The 18,405-nt window shown below is 39.6% G+C and overlaps 2 protein-coding genes across 2 annotated transcripts in view; both read left to right on the top strand.

Annotated features, from left to right (window-relative positions):
* The window catches only part of LOC108058208 (uncharacterized), a 58,577-nt gene that overhangs the window by 8,826 nt on the left and 31,346 nt on the right, over positions 1 to 18,405 (top strand). The gene's annotated exons all lie outside the window — the stretch shown is intronic.
* Positions 12,128 to 15,893, top strand: Tehao (tehao). Its single transcript, XM_017156304.3, has 2 exons — positions 12,128 to 13,226; positions 14,383 to 15,893. Exons 1-2 carry the CDS (start codon positions 12,181 to 12,183, stop codon positions 15,722 to 15,724), a joined length of 2,388 nt encoding a protein of 795 aa, XP_017011793.2. The 5' UTR covers positions 12,128 to 12,180; the 3' UTR covers positions 15,725 to 15,893.

The raw sequence follows: 18,405 nt of genomic DNA, 5'->3' as shown, positions 1-18,405 counted from the left end.
AGAGAGTTTTCTTTTGGTTGATGTCTTAGTGGTTGAGTGTGTATGCTCCATATCAAATCTTCTTCAAATGCACAGCCGAGACTGCCAGGAAACGCTGAAGGAAATTCGTTTTCTTTTGAGACACGCGCGAAAAGCGGAAGATTTGGCTGGCAAAAACAGGACAAGAAAGCGCCTTTGAGCGCCTGCTGTAAATATTGCACAAGTGCATTCGCCACTCGTCGAGCTGCACAAACACACAGTAAGCAAAATAGCAAAACAGCAGCTCAGAGGAAGAAAAAACCGAGAACAAAACCAAAAACAAAAGCAAAGGCAAGCTCGTTAAAATTACAAATAGAAGGCAAGTGGCAGAAAAGTGCGCTCAAGGACGCGTTGGCGACTCCAGGCCCCCTTCACCACCCACCACCCACCGCCCCCTTACTAATCTCCACATGTGTGGCATTGTGTGGCAGTCATGCGAAGCGTTGATGCAAGACGAGGCTGCATTTGAACTTACTCGTAGTCGTACTCGTACTCGTAGTTCGTATCATGCCATTAGAAACTTGCGCCTCCATTACGAAATGTTATGCTCCCCATCATCCTTTTCATCCCCCTCTCTCCAAAATGGAGTCCTGATCCTCGGAACTGATTCCAGGGGGCGTGGCATGCGTGTTTACCCTTGCATTAGGCGGCACACAAAGTTTTCGTTTTGGCTAACTAACTACCTTTTGGCCCGCTCTCTCTTGTTTGAACTGTTGCATTTCTGGTTTAGTTTGTTGATATGGTTTCGGGGTTGGCATCTGAAGGTCACTCCTGCCACTGACAGGACCTCATGGGGCGGCGACAATCGGTTGTGTTTCTCCGGCAAGACCAATTTAAAAGTCAAGTCAGCTTTCGAATGCCACCTAACCATGTCCGAGCCACGCAAAGGCCAAGAAAAAGGCAAATGTAAATTACAGATATGGCAAAAACTTGGTAGCTCACCTCGAATTTAAGGAGGAAATGGAAGCTTTCTTACAGGTCGATATGTCTTGCGAATTTTGAGCAGGTTGCTTACAAAGGTTTTTGGGTTTTTACATCATATTTATAGGTTATTAAAAATCATTTAATTATTTAGATAATGAATATTTAAGATTTCACAGTCGAATCATATTTATTTTTATAAAAATAAAAAATAGGTTTTCATATTGCATTCTATAAACAATTAAAAGTTTTTGTTAAATACTTTTTGTAATAAAAATTGTATCCAAATGTACTTTATGTGGCAAATCGAATTGATACCGGTTTTGCAATACAAATTACCGTTTAAAACCCTGCAACTTTTGCTCACTTACCGCCAGCGAAAATTGTAGCAAACTTTTGTATTACTTCTGAACAAATTTTGTTGGCAATTCGCTCAATTAGGCAGCAAATTAACTGCAGCCGCACCACAAAACCCACGCCCATCGATCCAAACGGATCCAAGTCGTGCCTTGCCGCACCGGAATAAAACCCCAATCCGACCAGCAGACGCCGGGATTTATGTCGACAAATTATGCACATTTATTTCAGCATAAAAGCGAATGGCAAATGATGCAGCCAACGAGTCACAGGATAAACCCTGAACCGAATCTGAATCCGAAATCCGAGCCAGAAACGAGAATCGAGTGCAGCGAGGCCAAAGAGCACATAATAAACTTATAATGCGTGACAGGATGCGTGCCAGGATGAGAGTGCGAAGTGGAGTCGAGAGTCCTGGCGAATCCTGCCGAAAGCCGTAAGTGGTTGCGCCTCATTTGGCACCCCATTTGGCAACTCGGTTTGGCCAGCCCAATTTCCACACCACTTCGGATTTATGGGCATTGCATTTTTATTCAAATTTAATTGATATTTGCTTATGGCCATAATAACAATGTCGCCGCTAATTTAACGGCCATGCGTATGCGCAACTGCACATCACAGAAGGACTTATGGACCATGCCATTGGAAGCCAGTTCAAATGGCCTTCAATCAAATGGCGTCAACTGCACTGGTCCAGTTGAAAAATGGGGAAATAAAATTGAAATCATTACAAAAATGGTATGATTATGAACTTAAACACGGTTTAACTTTAAAAATTTAAATGAAATTAAATTTTCTAATTATTAGAAAAGGTGAAAAAGAACCGTTCCGAAATGTTAGTAAAAGACAAAAATTAGCAAAATATATTTAAATTTTACTTTTTTAAGGAACTTTTGTTTTTAAATAAAAGCCAAGCGAATTGTTTTGCAATAAAGCAATGCGGGTATATCATTGCCAGGAAGCTCATTTTCAATGGTTCAAAAGAAGAAAAAAATAAACTCTTGGCTCATAAATGCTTTTTGCTTTAAAAATGTTAAAAATCCCTAAAATATATTTATATAAGGAAAAATATAACCATTAAAGTGAATCACTTTAGAAAGAGTTATAAAGCCTGCATACTTACGCAGCTCGTTAAAATGCTGATGGCTAAGTTAAATTCCGCTTTGTGTCGCATGTCGCTTTAATTAATAAAGTTGTAAACAATGCAAATATTTGAAGACAACACCTCGTACGAAGTACTCTCGTGTGATTTAATCATTATCGCATGTTCCATAAGGCGTTTTTTCTTGTTGTGTTGCCAGCGATGTAGCCGATGCGACAGATAAGACATGCATTATGACGAAATAACAAATATGGCGGGCAACTCTGGCTCCGGGGCGCCTCTCGAATGACATAATCGACGCTGCAGTTTCCGCACTCCGGAGTTCGGAGGACAGAACGGGACATAAAAGATGAAGGTGAATGGAGGGATGGTGGGTTGGTAGGATGTCGATGTGGATGTATTGCTGCTGGCTGACGGGCTGCTTCCTGTTATGATGATACGGGACACAAGTCCCAGCTGATGAGTGCTGAAAGCTGGCAGTTTCTACCCATTATAAAACACAGAACGTTATGTTATGCTGCCTCTTCCTCTGCCTTCCTCTGCCTGCATGGTAAAGTTCTTAATTAGGCAGTCGGGTGTGTGAGCGACGGAAGACACAAAGCAAGAGAGAACGCTATAGTCGACTATCAGATACCCATTATTCAGCCAAAGGAAGTGAAAAGAAACTGCTTGGGACGCTTGAATTACAACTATTTGTTCATAACTTTTTAATGAATGATCCGATTTAAAGGTTGATAAATTTCACCTATAACATACTTTTGCTCGAGTACAATATACCCTTTTACTCTACCATTAACGGGTATTATTAAAGCTGCAAAGTTTTGTCATGTCGCTGCTAATTGCATTTGGAGTTGATGCTAATTATAATGATTAGGCTGACGTTGATTAGCTTTTAGTTGGTGTCTCTCATATCGAAAGTGTTGGCAAACTTATTGTTCCTATTTATTGCCAAAAAGTTTTCCAGCCTAACGAAATAAACTTTAGAAGTTGGATGATATGCAGTAAGGTCATTTCGAATTATTTGCTTGTGATTTCTTAGTTAATGGTATACTATTTTAGAGTGGTTATTAATTTTAATTTAATAGTTTTTACAACTGAACAGCACATTACCACTATATTTTAGCCTTTCAAAATGAATATTAAGCTGCAGCTTACATTGGCGAACCGCACACATATGAATTAAAATTATTATTCATTTATACCAAAGCATGCAAATAACTGTTAACCGTTTTTTTCCTTACGCTCTACTCCCGAGAACAACCGAAAAATAGCATGCCCCTCGTTCTCTCTCTGCGCAGCACACTTCGTTTCCTTTCGATTTGGTTTTCGGTTGAGCCTTTTACGTTGAGCTGTTCGTGAGACGCTCTGTTACGAACCTCGTTCAATGAGAGATACGAATGTCGCTCGCACAGGGAGACTTATTAAAAGACCGATTGACTGAAAAAGTCATCGCAAAAAGTCTTTTCACTAATACAACTATACAATGTATTCCCTTTGAAAGTAAGTGCGAGTGAAAGGGAGAGCAATATCGCCCAAGCACGTTAACGTTAACACATGCGCAAAAGACTTTTTGAAACGTCGTTCAGGAGCAATCGGTCTGTAAGCGAGCCGAGCAAAAGAAAGCCGAAAAAACTGCTCGTCGGCTGAGTGCGAGCAAAATTTCTGTACGAACAATTCAATCGGTTGCTCTCTAATTGTTTGCTCAAAGTCTCAAACAAAAACAGTTATTTGGGGACCGCACGAATCGGTCAACAGTTATTTGCGAGCTATGATTTATACACATTATTGCCACTCATCACAGTTGAAAAAGCATATTAAATGAATCAATTCAATTTTAATTGAATGAAATTAAACAGTTAAAAGTTGAAATCATGAATAATTTTTTTATACATCTATGCGAAGCTTTTAATAATTGAGTGTTTAAATTGTAAGTTATTGAGTAAAATTACGTGCTCATTTGGCAGTTTCGCCAACAATTTACGATTCCAAAAACTAAACAGAGAAGAAAACTTGTTTGTTGGATTTATTTCCTGCATTCCAGTGCCCAATTTTGAATTACTGCTACTGAGATAGGCAATTCCCACGCCGGAAAAGTCAAATGTGAAATTCTCGCAATGAAAATTTCGTGGTTCGCTGAATCGAATAATCCTGCAGCTAAACTGCATAAATTGAAGCATTTTGCGGAGCGCACCTTTTCATCACGTCTCATTAATTTCCACTGGCATTTTCCGAGTGCACTTTTCCACGTGTGCCATGTGGGCGTGGCCCTGTGAGTGGGCGGGGGCGCTTATAATTTATTGTATGTTTACTTTACACTCGAGCGCATGCGGAATGGGGAATGAGGCAAGTGATGTGTGGGGACGAACTGCAGGCTGGCCCACGCACCGATTTTCCTGCAACTTTTGCTCAGGCTTATGCAAATAAAAGTGCATAAAGATTCGGATGACTGAAAGCTGCACACACACACACACACATCTGGCAGTTTGCATACTTTATGCGCTGCAGTTGTTTTGGGCAACGGGCAAAAAGTAATCTTTACTTGAGAAGGCAACTTCAAGCCGTTGCACAGTGGGCTATAAGTAGGGGCTAAGGAAATGAAAAAATGTAATATAAAATATTAAAATGTTCATAAAAATTAGGAAAACTAGAATTTTTTTTTTAATTACATGAGTTTAACTAAAATAAAAGGTAAACGTGATTTGTTTTTAATTGGTACAATATTTAAGTAGAAAGCTTAGATAGTCAAGGTCTACCTTAAGTAGTCGAATAAAAAAAAAATGTGCTCTACCTGTTGATAGAAAATTCTGAGAGATAACTAAAAGGTGATTTTGCCTTCAAGATTTTAATTTTATATCTCGAATAAATTGTTTGATATTTTTTATATATATTCCGTACTCTACTGCACTGTGATTATTTCAAGAACTATGAAGATTTATTATTACTGCAAGGCAGACTAAACTACATTTTAAGCTATATTTATATTTTTCCTGTGATAAACACTCCTCTTAAAGTTCCCAGCTGCAGTTGCATTAATTACCCCCTGTTGACCATTGTCGTGAACATCTGGAAAGTGTTTCCCAACTTCAAGTTGCCGGAGTCGTGCCTCGCAGCAGTCGTCGCTGGACTAATGCTTGAGCACAATATTATTATTATTACAATTCTGCCTGTCGAATTTTAAGCAAAAAGTTTATCCTTCGGATGGACGAAGAGGAGCCTGTCCATGCAGTTGTTTAAACTTGGCCCCAAAATGGAAAAGAAGGGAAGTGGAAAGTGAAGAGGTGCTGCGAGGATGGAGAACTCAACAGCCAAGCACTTGAAAAAGTTGACCCCATCCCCAATCCCGTTCCCCACCCCTCGTCCTTTCTATCTCGGTCCCATCTTCGGGGCGCCACAGGTAGAGGAGAGCAGCATTCACATAGATACAAAGATACAAATACGTAGGCGAATATATAGCATAAAAAGCTGCACTACATAGAGCTGCCGCTGTGCGCTGCTTGCTGAACTCAACTTGCAACTTTGTTGCCCTGGCATTTCGTACTTTTTTATTTTTATACCCGGTACTCAAAGCGAACAAGGGTATTTTGGTTAAATAAAGAAGAGAAGAAAGCATTTCTGATGTTACCTAAATATATAGAAGGTTTTACTTGGGACTTTAAAATTGTATTTTTGTTAAACATAAAAATATAAATATTTTTGTGTTTAGATATAAGTTGGTATAAAATTTGTTTTAATAAATTCGCAAAATCAGTCTACTTGGGATTAAAAAAATGTGTTATTACCCATTGAATAAGTAAAAAAAAAATATTTTTTTGTTTCAAAACTATTTAAAATATTTAACAGTAAATTACTGGGTATTTTATAGGCGACTTCCATATTATACTTTTTCCCATTTTTATATAGTTTTTCCTTTCGCGCAGTTTTGTGTCGAATTTGTTGCTGCTGCCGCTGTTGCAGTTGGATTTTTCAGTATTTTGGCGTAGTTGCTTCATGGCCCGATGCATTCGAACACTTACGATGTCGCATGGCCTGCATCTGGATCCAAAAATAAAAGGAGAAAAGCCGACATTCAGCATGTCAGGGGATCCAAGGGGGTTATGCGAGGCGTGTTCGCTGCATCTGTTTAATTTCCTTGAAAACTGGCAGAAAGTTTCGATTTCGATTCCTCAACTAGCTCGAACATTTTCATTGTTTTATTTGCTTGCAAAAAGCTTGGAATTCCCCCATGCGGTCTTGCCTCCCCAGGGTATTTTCTTATGTTTAAGTTTGGCTTTGCTACTGTAAAAGGTTATTTGTTAAGAGGTATACCGCAAATCGAAACTTTCAAAGAATCTGCCGCATTTGCCAAAATGCCGAAGTAGCGTTTAATGTAGCGAACAAATTACAAAATGCAATCCTGCCAAAAAAGAGACTACAAGGAGATGCTGGGAAAGACTAAGACAAAGGACCACACATGCGGCTGACAATAATGTTGACGACGTTTTCTGCTGTTGCACAAAACACAAAACAATGGAGCGGCAGCCAGCAAACTGGAACGACAATCGCCAACGGGCCAGCACACACACAAACACACAGCACACATGGATGCATCTCCGCCTTCAGCATTTTCCACCAGTTAGAAGGAGCAACACCTACCACAAAAGGGAGGCCTCAAAAAAAGCAAAAGAAATTATAGAAAAAATGTTGGAAAAGACAAGACAAAAACAAAAACCGGACGTGCCACGGTCACCATTTGTTGCGGCATTTTGACAATTTTGCCATTTAATGTGGCGCAAGCAGTAGCTCGTGGAGATGTGGAAGATGGGCAGGATGGGCAAGAAGATGCCAGCAGGACGAAATGACTTGCGCATGTGGTATAAGTGAATGTGGCGGGGCTTATGTGGCGTATGCTTAATGCACCACTCTGAGAAACAGTGAAAAATTATCTGTTTGTGGGGATGATCGAGAAAAGAAATGATGCTTTTAGTTTAATATGAATACTTGTTATTCTATTTTAATTATTTTTATTGACATACTTATAAAATGTACAGTAATACCAATCGAAATTTAGAAGAAATTTTTCAAATTTGACCGTTCATTAAAAAGTGCAAGCAGTCGCTTTGCAGCATGCATACCAGAGAGCTGCAACGAGTATGATCGAGTACGATCGATCATCGCGCGATCATTTTCGTTTAATCCGGTAAACTCACTCGGCAACGAATAATCACGAACAAACCCGAAAGCCAAAGTACGATCCGATCAACTACCCGACTCGCTTCGTAACGATCAATGATGTGATTTTGAACTTCGGGTGTAGGTGAACAAAATGATCGTTCCGAAGCGCTCAATCGTTCCCGATGATTGCGACCTCGAGTCAGTTGTACATGAATAGATTGTGAACGGATTAATATGATTTCTTGTGACGACGAAATAAAATAGATGGAGAGTGCACTTCAATGTATTACACACAAAAAAAAAACTTGGTAAAATTGACCAACAAAGATAGTTACGTAACTATTAAAATGGTTACGTGTATTTTGTTTTTGCTTTGGGTTTGTGTCTTTGCTAATTGTGTGTATTTTGTTATTGTGAAATGACTATTTACTTAGTAGAATTGACAATTTTGCTGGTTAGGTCCTGTTTGACAATTATTACAGTTGATTTTACCAAGTTTTATTTTTGTGTGTACATATATGTTTATTGAGAAATATTTATTCCATATGAAACTTTTTCCTTTCCGGTGGCCTGACAACGTGTAGCTTCCATTTGATATTAGTTCTAAAACGCTTTTAAAATCTATTACTTGTTGTCCTTTTGTGCAAATATAAAAATATGTTGTGCCAAATATAAAGCAATAACACGAACTGCATTGTCATACCGATAGGCGCGAAGCACGATCACACCAATCGATTGCACAAAATATTCGATCACAAACGGGTAAAATCTTCAAGCCGAACGTTCACACACGATCAGATCACACACTTGAACGATCACAAACGATCATTCATGGCACGATCGCATTCGCTCACCGCTCATTTCATTTCGCTCACCCGAAGCGATTAATCAAAACGGATACGAGTAAATGATCGGGTGTACCCGAAAATGATTGACTCGTTGCAGCTCTCTGATGCATACATCCATCTCTCACGCACTTCCTTTAAATCAGTAAAATATGGATTTTCCTAATTTAATTTATTACATACCTTAATTTGTGATACTTACTCATTTAATAACAAAAGAGCTTAAAAAATATTAATTAAATAATTTGAAAAAATGTGAAAAGAATTTGGAATAATATGTAAATTAATAAAATTTTATTATATTTGTTTAATGCATCATCTAACTATTTTATTGTCTTAATGCCAAGAATTTCCTTTTTGAAGTAAAAAAAGGCCCCAAAGCAAACCAGATCTGCTAATCTTGACAAACTTTCTGAGAACTGATTTGCACTCTGTTCGAATCCCTTTTTGCATTTTCTATTACCACCCCGAGACTCACTCGACTTAAGTGCATTCTGTGTTGTACTTTGCACTAAGTCCCTAGTAACAAAACAAATTGTACTCTCCGAGTTGTTTGCTAGCCATCCACAAATGGCCCAGATTGCGTATACGCAACGTTGCACATTTCGGTGAGGAACCTGAAGACGAATCTCAGGATGCCTTACGGCCAGCTATTCCATCTACTTGTATGTACTACTGGCAAAACACAAAACTGTATTGATTTGTTGCTAATAGTTGATCTTGTTCACCATTCTTACTCTATTCCATTTGTACGATTCGTTTTTTGCGGATGGGATTTGATTTGATTTTTCAAGTACACACTCGCACAAAGCTGCCGACACACAAAAGCCACTCATCTGGGGGAATGGATGAGGAAAATGTATTTGCGGTTGGGGCGGAAAGAATTGCAAGGGAAGCACATTTTGGATGTTTATGCTGCTGCTGTTCGCTGCTGTTATTTATCCAGAGAGCTTAGCTGTTGTCGGGAATTCTGTGTGTATTTTGATTTCATTTGCAATGCGCTACTCAAAATGCATTTCCTTTTGGCATGCAATTTGCCAAATGTCAAATAGGTTTTGGGCCAATCTGAGCGACATGGCTGTCCGCACAATGGCCATGGTTGACATTTGACATAGGATTTTGGATCCTGTTTCTGTCGGTTGGCCAAAAACATAAATTTTCCCTGCTGGCCTTGTGAGGGTAATACCCACTGGGTATGATGTTAATTTGGTGTTGACATTTATGAGATGCGACCCTTTAAAAGCTGCCGACTTCAGTTCTGATTGATGAGAGTTCTTAGCACGTCCTCTCATTACCATTTGCAAAACAGGTCCTGCTGCCTCCAGTTTGAGGCCAAAAAGTCAAAAGTCAAGCGCCCATTGTTTCCCACTGGCATTTACCAGCAGTCAGATGGGCAAATGGACAGATGCACATGCATGATATCGCACATTCTGGCAATGGAGGCGAGTGTTGGGTGGGAGATAATCGGATTTCATTTGATCGACTTACCATTAGTTATGGGGGAATTAGGTTTTAAATAGATCCGTGTAACAAATATACTTAATTTAAATACAATCTAATTATTAACTTAATTAAGCTTAAGTTTGTAAAAAACCCGAATTATAAAAATGAAACATGAAAAACTAAAATGTTTAGCTTTTTATACATTTTTTAACACTAATAATATTAATGTAAATTTAAAATATTAAAAGATTAACAATTAATTACAATAAACAGTTTTATTTTTTGAAATTTGTTTAACTTTAATTTAGTTTTATTTTATTTTTATTTTTTATTTTTTTACTTTATGACAATAGTTTTAGACAAAAGGAGAGCAATTTAGTTTTTTCTTATCATTAAAAATCAATCCATTCTAAAATATGTTGTAAACATATTTTAATTACTACAACAGTATGCCATACTAAGTATGACATTATAATATAATAAATATCCGAAATGATTTAATTTTCATTAACATTATTATTTGTACTATAGCAATACTGTCTTTAAAGAAGATAAATATTCCCAATTTCAAGAAACCTCCTTTCTCACCACTATCCAAGGGTGACCAGAATGTGCGTGAGTCTACATAGGCAGACGAAAAGGTGAACCACACATCCAATGCGTTTGGCAACCTACAGTGCGTATGCGTAATATGTATGCGACTGCCGAGGGAGCCCTTGTGCCATCGTTTTGCCTGCCGTTTGTGTAATTGAGCGTGTAATTGTGTTTGCCTTTTCACATTTAGCCAGGCAGCCGAAAAAGGTCACTTTTGATGTGTGTGTCCTGTGGCGATGCTGCACTGCATGAGTAGACCGAAGGCTCAGCCAATTAAAATGTCGCTCAAAACTTTGGCCCCCAATGTCGAAAAAACTGTTAATTGAGTTTCTGGCACTGCCACTGCCACTGCCGCCAACGCGAAATGAATTATGAGCAACTTATAATGAAGACGGCTCAACTTGAGCGCAGCAGCAAGTTTGGCAACTCGACAATGTGCCAAAGTCCATAATGACTGAACGGCTGTCCTTGGCGCGTTCAAGGCCGTTTCCATCGGCATTCGGAGCCATTTAAGTGATTGACTTGGCCCAGCACGGCCCTTATTTATTTTTGAGTGTCTGGCCCCACGCTCAGTTTCCCCAGATGGCGAGGCTCGATAGGCTACGGCGTGGCATGCCACACACCTGTCGGGATATGTCGGGCTATGTCAGGATATGTTCCATGCGTGACAGTTCAAGGCGCGGCTTAGGGCGAAATATTGGCTCCTCTCATCGAATATTCATGGCGGACGCCGTTTTTAATGGATGAAAAACCGTTTAATTCCCACAAGTTATTTATTTTAATGCTTAAACCCCTTCAGCAATTTCCCTGGTATATATAGATAGATATATATTTTTTTTTCATTTTAAAAATCAAAATAAAAAGCCTGAAATTATGCCACTATGGGAGAACAGAGTTTCTGTGTGACTCCCAAATTATTTTGCGTTCGTTGACTCATGAAGACGAAAACTGCCTTTCTGAACGTGCAAACACTTGAAAGTTACCGCTCAACGTTGTCAGTTCGGAACACAAAAAAATATATAAACACTTCTTATCGATGGCTGCAAATTCAGAAACAAAACGAACAAGAGCGTGCCATTAACATTATGACATTTGGGAATAAATACATTCCGCGAGAAAGTCTAAAGCCAAGGTATTATAAAACCTTATCGCAAAAGTAATGTGTGTCTTGGAAACTAAGATGAATGTCGAATTAGTTGTATTTAAATGATTCATGTTGCGGGATTCACTTTTTTGATGGGTGTCATAAATCTAGCATTATAAATTCCACGGTAAGGATGGTATATAAAATAATTCTTCTGCAATTTCTGGGAACATAGAAGTTATTAAAAATAAACAATTAAATGGAAAACTACCCGTGTTCTTTGACCAGCACATTTCACAACAGTCTTGAACTTTGCGACCCGTCATTAAGATATCATCAAGGGAGAAAATCGTCAAGTGATTGCCTCTTGCCATCTCTATTTTGATAAAGGCGCCTCACATGGCTGCCATGTCAACGGGGCTCTCGGCTCTCCGATAAAGGCCGTGATAAGAAACCACAGAAATACAAAAAAAGCAAAAATAAAACCGTCTGCGATTGGTTAGATAAGGGTAGCTGGCTGGCAGGTTGCCCGAAAACAGCTGTGATTTAGTCATACCCGAAGCTTTGCCGTGTTCACATACCCGCGTCCCAATTCGCGAATCGAGGAAACCGAAATAATCATAAATAATAAATGCCCAGAAACGGCAAAGTGAAGTGTCCGCGAAATGTTGAGCTATTTGCCGGTAGTGTGGCTTCTGCTAGCCCTGTGCCCCCACCCATCCCTCAGTCAGATTATACCACTGCCCACCTTTTGTTTGGGCCATAGCCCACTGTGCAACTGTGCCGCCGAGGCGAATGTGGTGCGGTTCCACTGCCCCGATGAGTACGCCATGCTGCTGGAGGTCTCCGAACCGGGGGCATCTTTATACATGAGCTACTATGCCACCAGCGAGTTGCACTGGCTGCCGCGCTTTAATATGAGCGATCTGGTGAAGATCGAGTTCGATGCGTATAGCTTCTGGCCCGAATCCTTTCTGGGCGATCTCCTCAAGACCATAGGAGTGGAAAAAGTTAAAGCCATAGTCTTTCGAGATCGCACAGCGGAAACTGTAGTTACAAGGGATGTTCTCAACACAGCCGATGGATTTATAGAGTCCGGAAATCAACAGGGAAACATCACATCCTGGCATTTTGGAGCCGTTCCGGGCCTAAAGAAGTTCAAATTCTACAGCAATGTGGCAGAGCTGCAAGAGTCAATATTCCATGGTTTCGACAGTTTGAAGGATCTGCTGCTCAATGTGAATGTGACCACGCTGCCAGGCAATATGCTGTCCACCGTAAATGGAACTTTAAAAACCCTAACCATTGAAAGTCCAGGGATGGTATCCTTTGGAAATCCACTGCTCCGTGAGCTCCAGCAGCTGAGGAACCTCAGTCTCGTCCTCGTGGATCCCTTTCGTGTGCGCGATAAGCAGTTGCAACCGCATTTCTTCGGGGCCATGAACAACCTGGTGGAGGTGCGATTGGCCTCCTATACGAGCAGTGTAAATCGCAGCATGTTCAAGGGCACCAACAAGTTGCAGCTGATCAAGATGAATGGTAATGATGATCTCACGGAGCTGCCTGGGGAGATATTCCTGGATCAGGGCAATCTGTTGACCCTGGATCTCTCCTGCAATCAGATCGCTACACTTCATGACGATGTCTTCCAGGGACTAAGCAATCTAACCCTTCTGGATCTGTCCAAAAATAGACTGACTGACTTATCGAGGTGGGTAAAGAACAGAGAGGGGGGTTCCGTTGTTGTTTTCGCCACTTGCTTGCGCTGATTAATAGATGGCATGGCCCACCTAGCGATAGGGCCCAAAGTAATTAATCGACTTCCATTGAACGGAGGAGTCTTCTCCTAACAACCTTATCGCTGTGGTTGCGGCTGCTGCTGCCTTTCCTTATCGGTTTTGGCACGGGCGATAGCTCAACGAGCGTTCTGTGTGTCTCCCCTGACAGCCAAGTGGGGTTATCGGGTCCCATCATTCAGATACTAATTGCAGAATTATTATTGTAAACATTTAGGCGCCAAAAAATATGCCAAATATTGCGTGGTTCTTATCTGTTAGGGGGTTTATCAGAATTCCCATCAAAATCAGTTTGTAATTTGCATATTTCTACTTGAACCTTAAACTCTGAATGCACATAATCCAAATCATTATGACTTTCAGTCCTGAACCTCTTTATGACGCCTTATTCACAAGTTTTTTATTTCATATCTTTCCAAGAAATAATTTCTATCAAATAATTATTTTTTTTATAAATTATTCCTTGTCTAATTGCCATCTCATTCTGATAAGATGTGGTGAATAAAAAACTAATTAGATATTTTTGTGGTCGACTGATTGTAAATATTAAATATCAGCCTTAAGACTTCTTTTAATTAAAAAAAAAAATGTTACAAAAAAGTACGGTACAAATTGTAGTGTGAGTACTTAATATATTAAATGTATTTAACAAATTCTTTTCTTAGAAACATAGATAACCGCTAATAGTGCTCATTTACACATTCTTAACTGTTTTAGAAACCTCTAGGATATAATTTAATTCCCCTGATAAATGTAGAAAACATACATTATAAATGATAAATAATATAATGATATAGGTTTAGATAATAGTGAAAAATATTCCCAATTTTCCGTATTCCTATCAATTTTGTATATCGCTTTTAATCTTATTTATCTTTGTATTAAACGTATTATAAATATTTAGAAAATCAGTAAAATGTGGTAAACAAATTGTTAATTCTTTTTATAGAACCTCTGAAAATGTACAGCATTAAGAAACTAGTTCTGAGATGGTAGATCACGATAGCGCTATTTGGCCATCCTTGGTTTTTTAATTCCAATGTATCCTAATCCTAATCCTCCATCCTGCAGCACAGTCTTCGCCCCGCTCTCCTCGCTGACCGTTTTGCGTCTGAACAAGAACTCCTTGACCGCAATGTCGCCGGCTGTGTTCCAGGATGTGTCCAGTTTGAACTACATCGAGATGGTGAATACCCAGTTCTACGGGGCCACGCTCCTGATGAGCTACGAGGCGGTGGTTTGCACCAACGACGAGACCTGTCAGTACAAATCGGCGGAGTGGCAGTGCGATTATCGCTGCATCTGCTGGGTTCAGCGGGGAATTGGCAGTCTAATAGTGGATTGTCGAGGAACCAATTTGGGTGAACTACCCGACTTACCGCACACCACACTGGTGAGCACGGTGCTTAAGGTGGGCAATAATAGCCTCACATCGCTACCCATTGCCGGCGAGCATCGGGGTTATGCCAATGTGAGTGGACTCTTCCTGGCGGATAATAACCTCACCACCCTGGGATCGGGTGACCAGCTGCCCCAGAATCTGATCCACCTGGATGTGCGAAGCAATCAGATTCAGACCCTAAGCGAGGAGTTCGTGGAGTTCCTGCAGCAGGAGAATAATACAATAACCCTATCCCTATCGGGAAATCCCATCTCCTGCGATTGTGATGCTCTATCCCTTCTGTTTTTCGTACGATCGAATCCCCAGCGGGTTCAGGATATCGGCGATGTAATGTGCACCAAGCAGAAAAAGTCCCTGCAGCAGATGGAGGCCTTCGAGCTGTGTCCTTCGTATGTCCTGCTCATCAGCTGCGTGGTCGGTGGCCTGGTGATTGTCATCTGCCTGCTCACCGTCTTCTACCTGATGTTCCAGCAGGAGCTAAAGATCTGGCTGTACAACAACAACCTCTGCCTGTGGTGGGTCTCCGAGGAGGAGTTGGACAAGGACAAGACCTACGATGCCTTTATCTCGTACTCGCACAAGGACGAGGAGCTGATCAGCAAGTTGTTGCCAAAGTTGGAGAGTGGTCCGCATCCCTTTCGGATTTGCTTGCACGATCGCGATTGGCTGGTGGGCGACTGCATTCCGGAGCAGATAGTCCGCACCGTCGATGATTCCAAGAGGGTAATCATTGTGCTCTCACAGCACTTCATTGATTCGGTCTGGGCCCGCATGGAGTTTAGGATCGCCTATCAGGCGACCTTGCAGGATAAGCGCAAGAGGATAATAATCATCCTGTACCGGGAACTGGAGCACATGAATGGCATCGATAGTGAGTTAAGGGCCTACCTCAAGCTGAACACCTACCTCAAGTGGGGCGATCCGCTCTTCTGGAGCAAACTGTGCTATGCGATGCCGCACAATCGGAGGGTTCTGAAGGGCCAGAAGAAGCATGCGGGTCCCCTCATCTGAGGCTTCTGTAAAATATAGGTATTCGGAAATATACTCACTCGCTTGGGGCCTTAAAACTTAACTGGAGTTTAGTTTAAAATTCTATATTTATTCATTTAGATTGTAGTTCTTATTTTTAAATATTTATGTAAGAAACATGATATTTGCACCTAAAATTTAAGTAATTTAAATCATTTTTTTTTAACAACATTCGGATGACCTAAAGAGGTTTAATTTAATTTTTAATAAATGTACAAGTAATATTTACAGTAAGATAACACTCAGTATTTATTAATAAAAGAAAATATATTTAAAAAATAAAAAAGCACTCGCTAAACTGTTTGATAACTAGTTGCATTTCATTCGTTTTGATTTTTGAATGGAGAAATTCAATTTTGTATTGTTATTTATCAGATTTCAATCTCTTTTATTTGTGTTATTATTAAAGTGTCATGGTAATTAACACAGCCGTTAGCATCAATGTTTGCAACAATTTATCAAAGATGCAAGCGCCTAATTGCCATTAATCAATTACCTTAATTAAACTGATTATAACTGATAAAAGTTGTTCGAATGATTTTATGACACCTATTATAGTAGGCACACAATCATTTTTGTCATATCTATGACAAGCGACGCTTATAATTTGAATATACATTTTAATTAAGAAAATAAGACAATAACATGGAATTTCCACATGCTACATAGAATTTATCAGACTTTACAAAGAAATGTAAGGAATATCAAATTAATCACTTTTAAAAAAGCTCTTTATTCCCCTAAATATTTAATTTACCAGAGGGACAAACAAAGTGGACACTGTTTAAGCTCTGTCCCAAATATCCCAGCTGGCTTAGGCTTTTGATGGGCTGGTCCTTTGGTGTCCTTCCTTTTGTTTCCCTCAATGCTTTGTGCCTGGATTGTGTCATATTTCGCATAAGATTTTAATTAAATTTAAAATTTCAACACACACAATTTCCTGCTGTTTGGGTGAGGGTGAGGCAAAGTGCCATTTGGGCTTTAAATGCTGTTAAACAGCGGATGTGTACATAAGTGAAAATTAATTGCTGCTCCTTCGCATGACTAAAACTTAATTTTCGCAATGCTGAAAGTTGTTATTCTGCATTAATGTTGTTGGCAAACATCACCACATCATAAGTATTGACAAACGAGAGCAATAATATTTGCGATTTAAATGGACAAAGAGCGCTTTCCGTTCGATAAACTTGCTTAAATATTTATTCAGTCACATGCTTTCGCCTTTCCACACAGACCGCTTCAAACTCTAATTATCCACTTCAGTAATTGCGCTGGCCTTCATTGTTCAGCTGAGTCGAGGACTGGTACCCCAAACCCCGAGTATGTATCAGTCTAGGCCCAAAGTGGCGGGGGCCAGGCCAATTTTCAGCCAGAAATAAGTGAAAATATATGTAATAATAAAAAGGGCAGAGAAAAGCATTTGGCCAAGTTTCGCTCTTTACGCTGTCAGCCCTTTTTTTTCGCCACACGATTGCGTGGCCTTTCGAACACCCACCACCCCCTGACCACTCTCAATGTGGGTGGTGGGCGGTGGGTTACGATGGCCTGGGGTCTTCTGCGGAGCGTCTTTGAAGATTCATTGCCTGCCCGCTGGCCAACACTTTGTGGGCGAGGCGCCTAAAAAAGTGAGGGTCACAAGGCAAAGGGCACAAAAGGAAGGCCGGTTGGAGGGAATTCTTTAAACATTTTAGTCGCTAAACTAAAAATAATACATTTTTTTGTACCCTTGCAAGAGGCTATTGTACTTACTATTTGAGCTATGAAGTGGCTAAGAAAAACATTTTTTAAGCGTGCGATTTCCGGAGATATTTGATTGCTTATTCATTAAACCCTAATTAAATTAAAGTTTAATAAAAAAAATTCAATTAAAACGTTTAAGATTTGCATCGTATTGTTAAGAAAATATTTTGTTGCGTTAGGATAAATTTTCTTTGTGTTATTGCTACCTTAAACTAAAATGTTTTTTTTATTTAAAATTATAAATTAATATTTTTATGCGATGACATAAATTCTACATATAAAATCAGCTTTTCAACTTATTTATGTTAACATGTTGTAATATTACACCTGTGTAATTTGTTCTGTATTTTAAAGTATAAAATTCAAATTACTTTTAAAACAATTTAACAAAATATTAATTCTTCTTCAATAACTGCGAGCTTGGCTAAATGACGTTATTGCAGCCAACAAAATGGTAGAAATTCAATCTTTTAGCAATTTAACAATGTAATTCGTTTTGTGTGCGGCAACCAGTTCGATTTCAATTGTAACAATTTTTCCGTCCTTCTTTCTCAACTATCGTTGAATTATATTTCGCTTTGCTTTTGTGTCCCTTTGTAGGTTTGTAAGTAATGACATTTGATTGCTGCCCCAACACTTTGCAGCTGCCATCGAATAATCATCTGGGCTCATTTTTCATAAACTTATAGAGCTGAAGAGCTGGAGTCCGAGTGCGATAGTCAGGGTGTGAGTAGTTATCACGAACATCTGTTTGCCAGTGCTTTTCATTTATCATAACTTTTGCGAAAGAAAACTGTAATATAACCGGCTTGGAGTCGGTGGATGTTCCTGATGCCCAGGACTTTTGGCTACGTGATCCCAAGACCAATAGTTTCCTCACATCCATCCTCACTGGCTGAGGAGATTCAAACGGGGATATCCAT

This window comes from Drosophila takahashii, chromosome 2L (assembly GCF_030179915.1).
Source record: "Drosophila takahashii strain IR98-3 E-12201 chromosome 2L, DtakHiC1v2, whole genome shotgun sequence".
Classification (NCBI taxonomy): domain Eukaryota; kingdom Metazoa; phylum Arthropoda; class Insecta; order Diptera; family Drosophilidae; genus Drosophila; species Drosophila takahashii.
Note: the sequence above shows the minus strand (reverse complement) of the source record. Positions and strands in the feature narration are given on the sequence as shown.

Excerpts from the sequence above, each read along its gene's own strand:
- Tehao (XM_017156304.3), top strand. The coding sequence starts at position 12,181 with ATGTTGAGCTATTTGCCGGTAGTGTGGCTTCTGCTAGCCCTGTGCCCC. Across the intron at positions 13,227-14,382 it reads AGACTGACTGACTTATCGAG|CACAGTCTTCGCCCCGCTCT; the intron begins GTGGGTAAAGAA and ends TCCATCCTGCAG.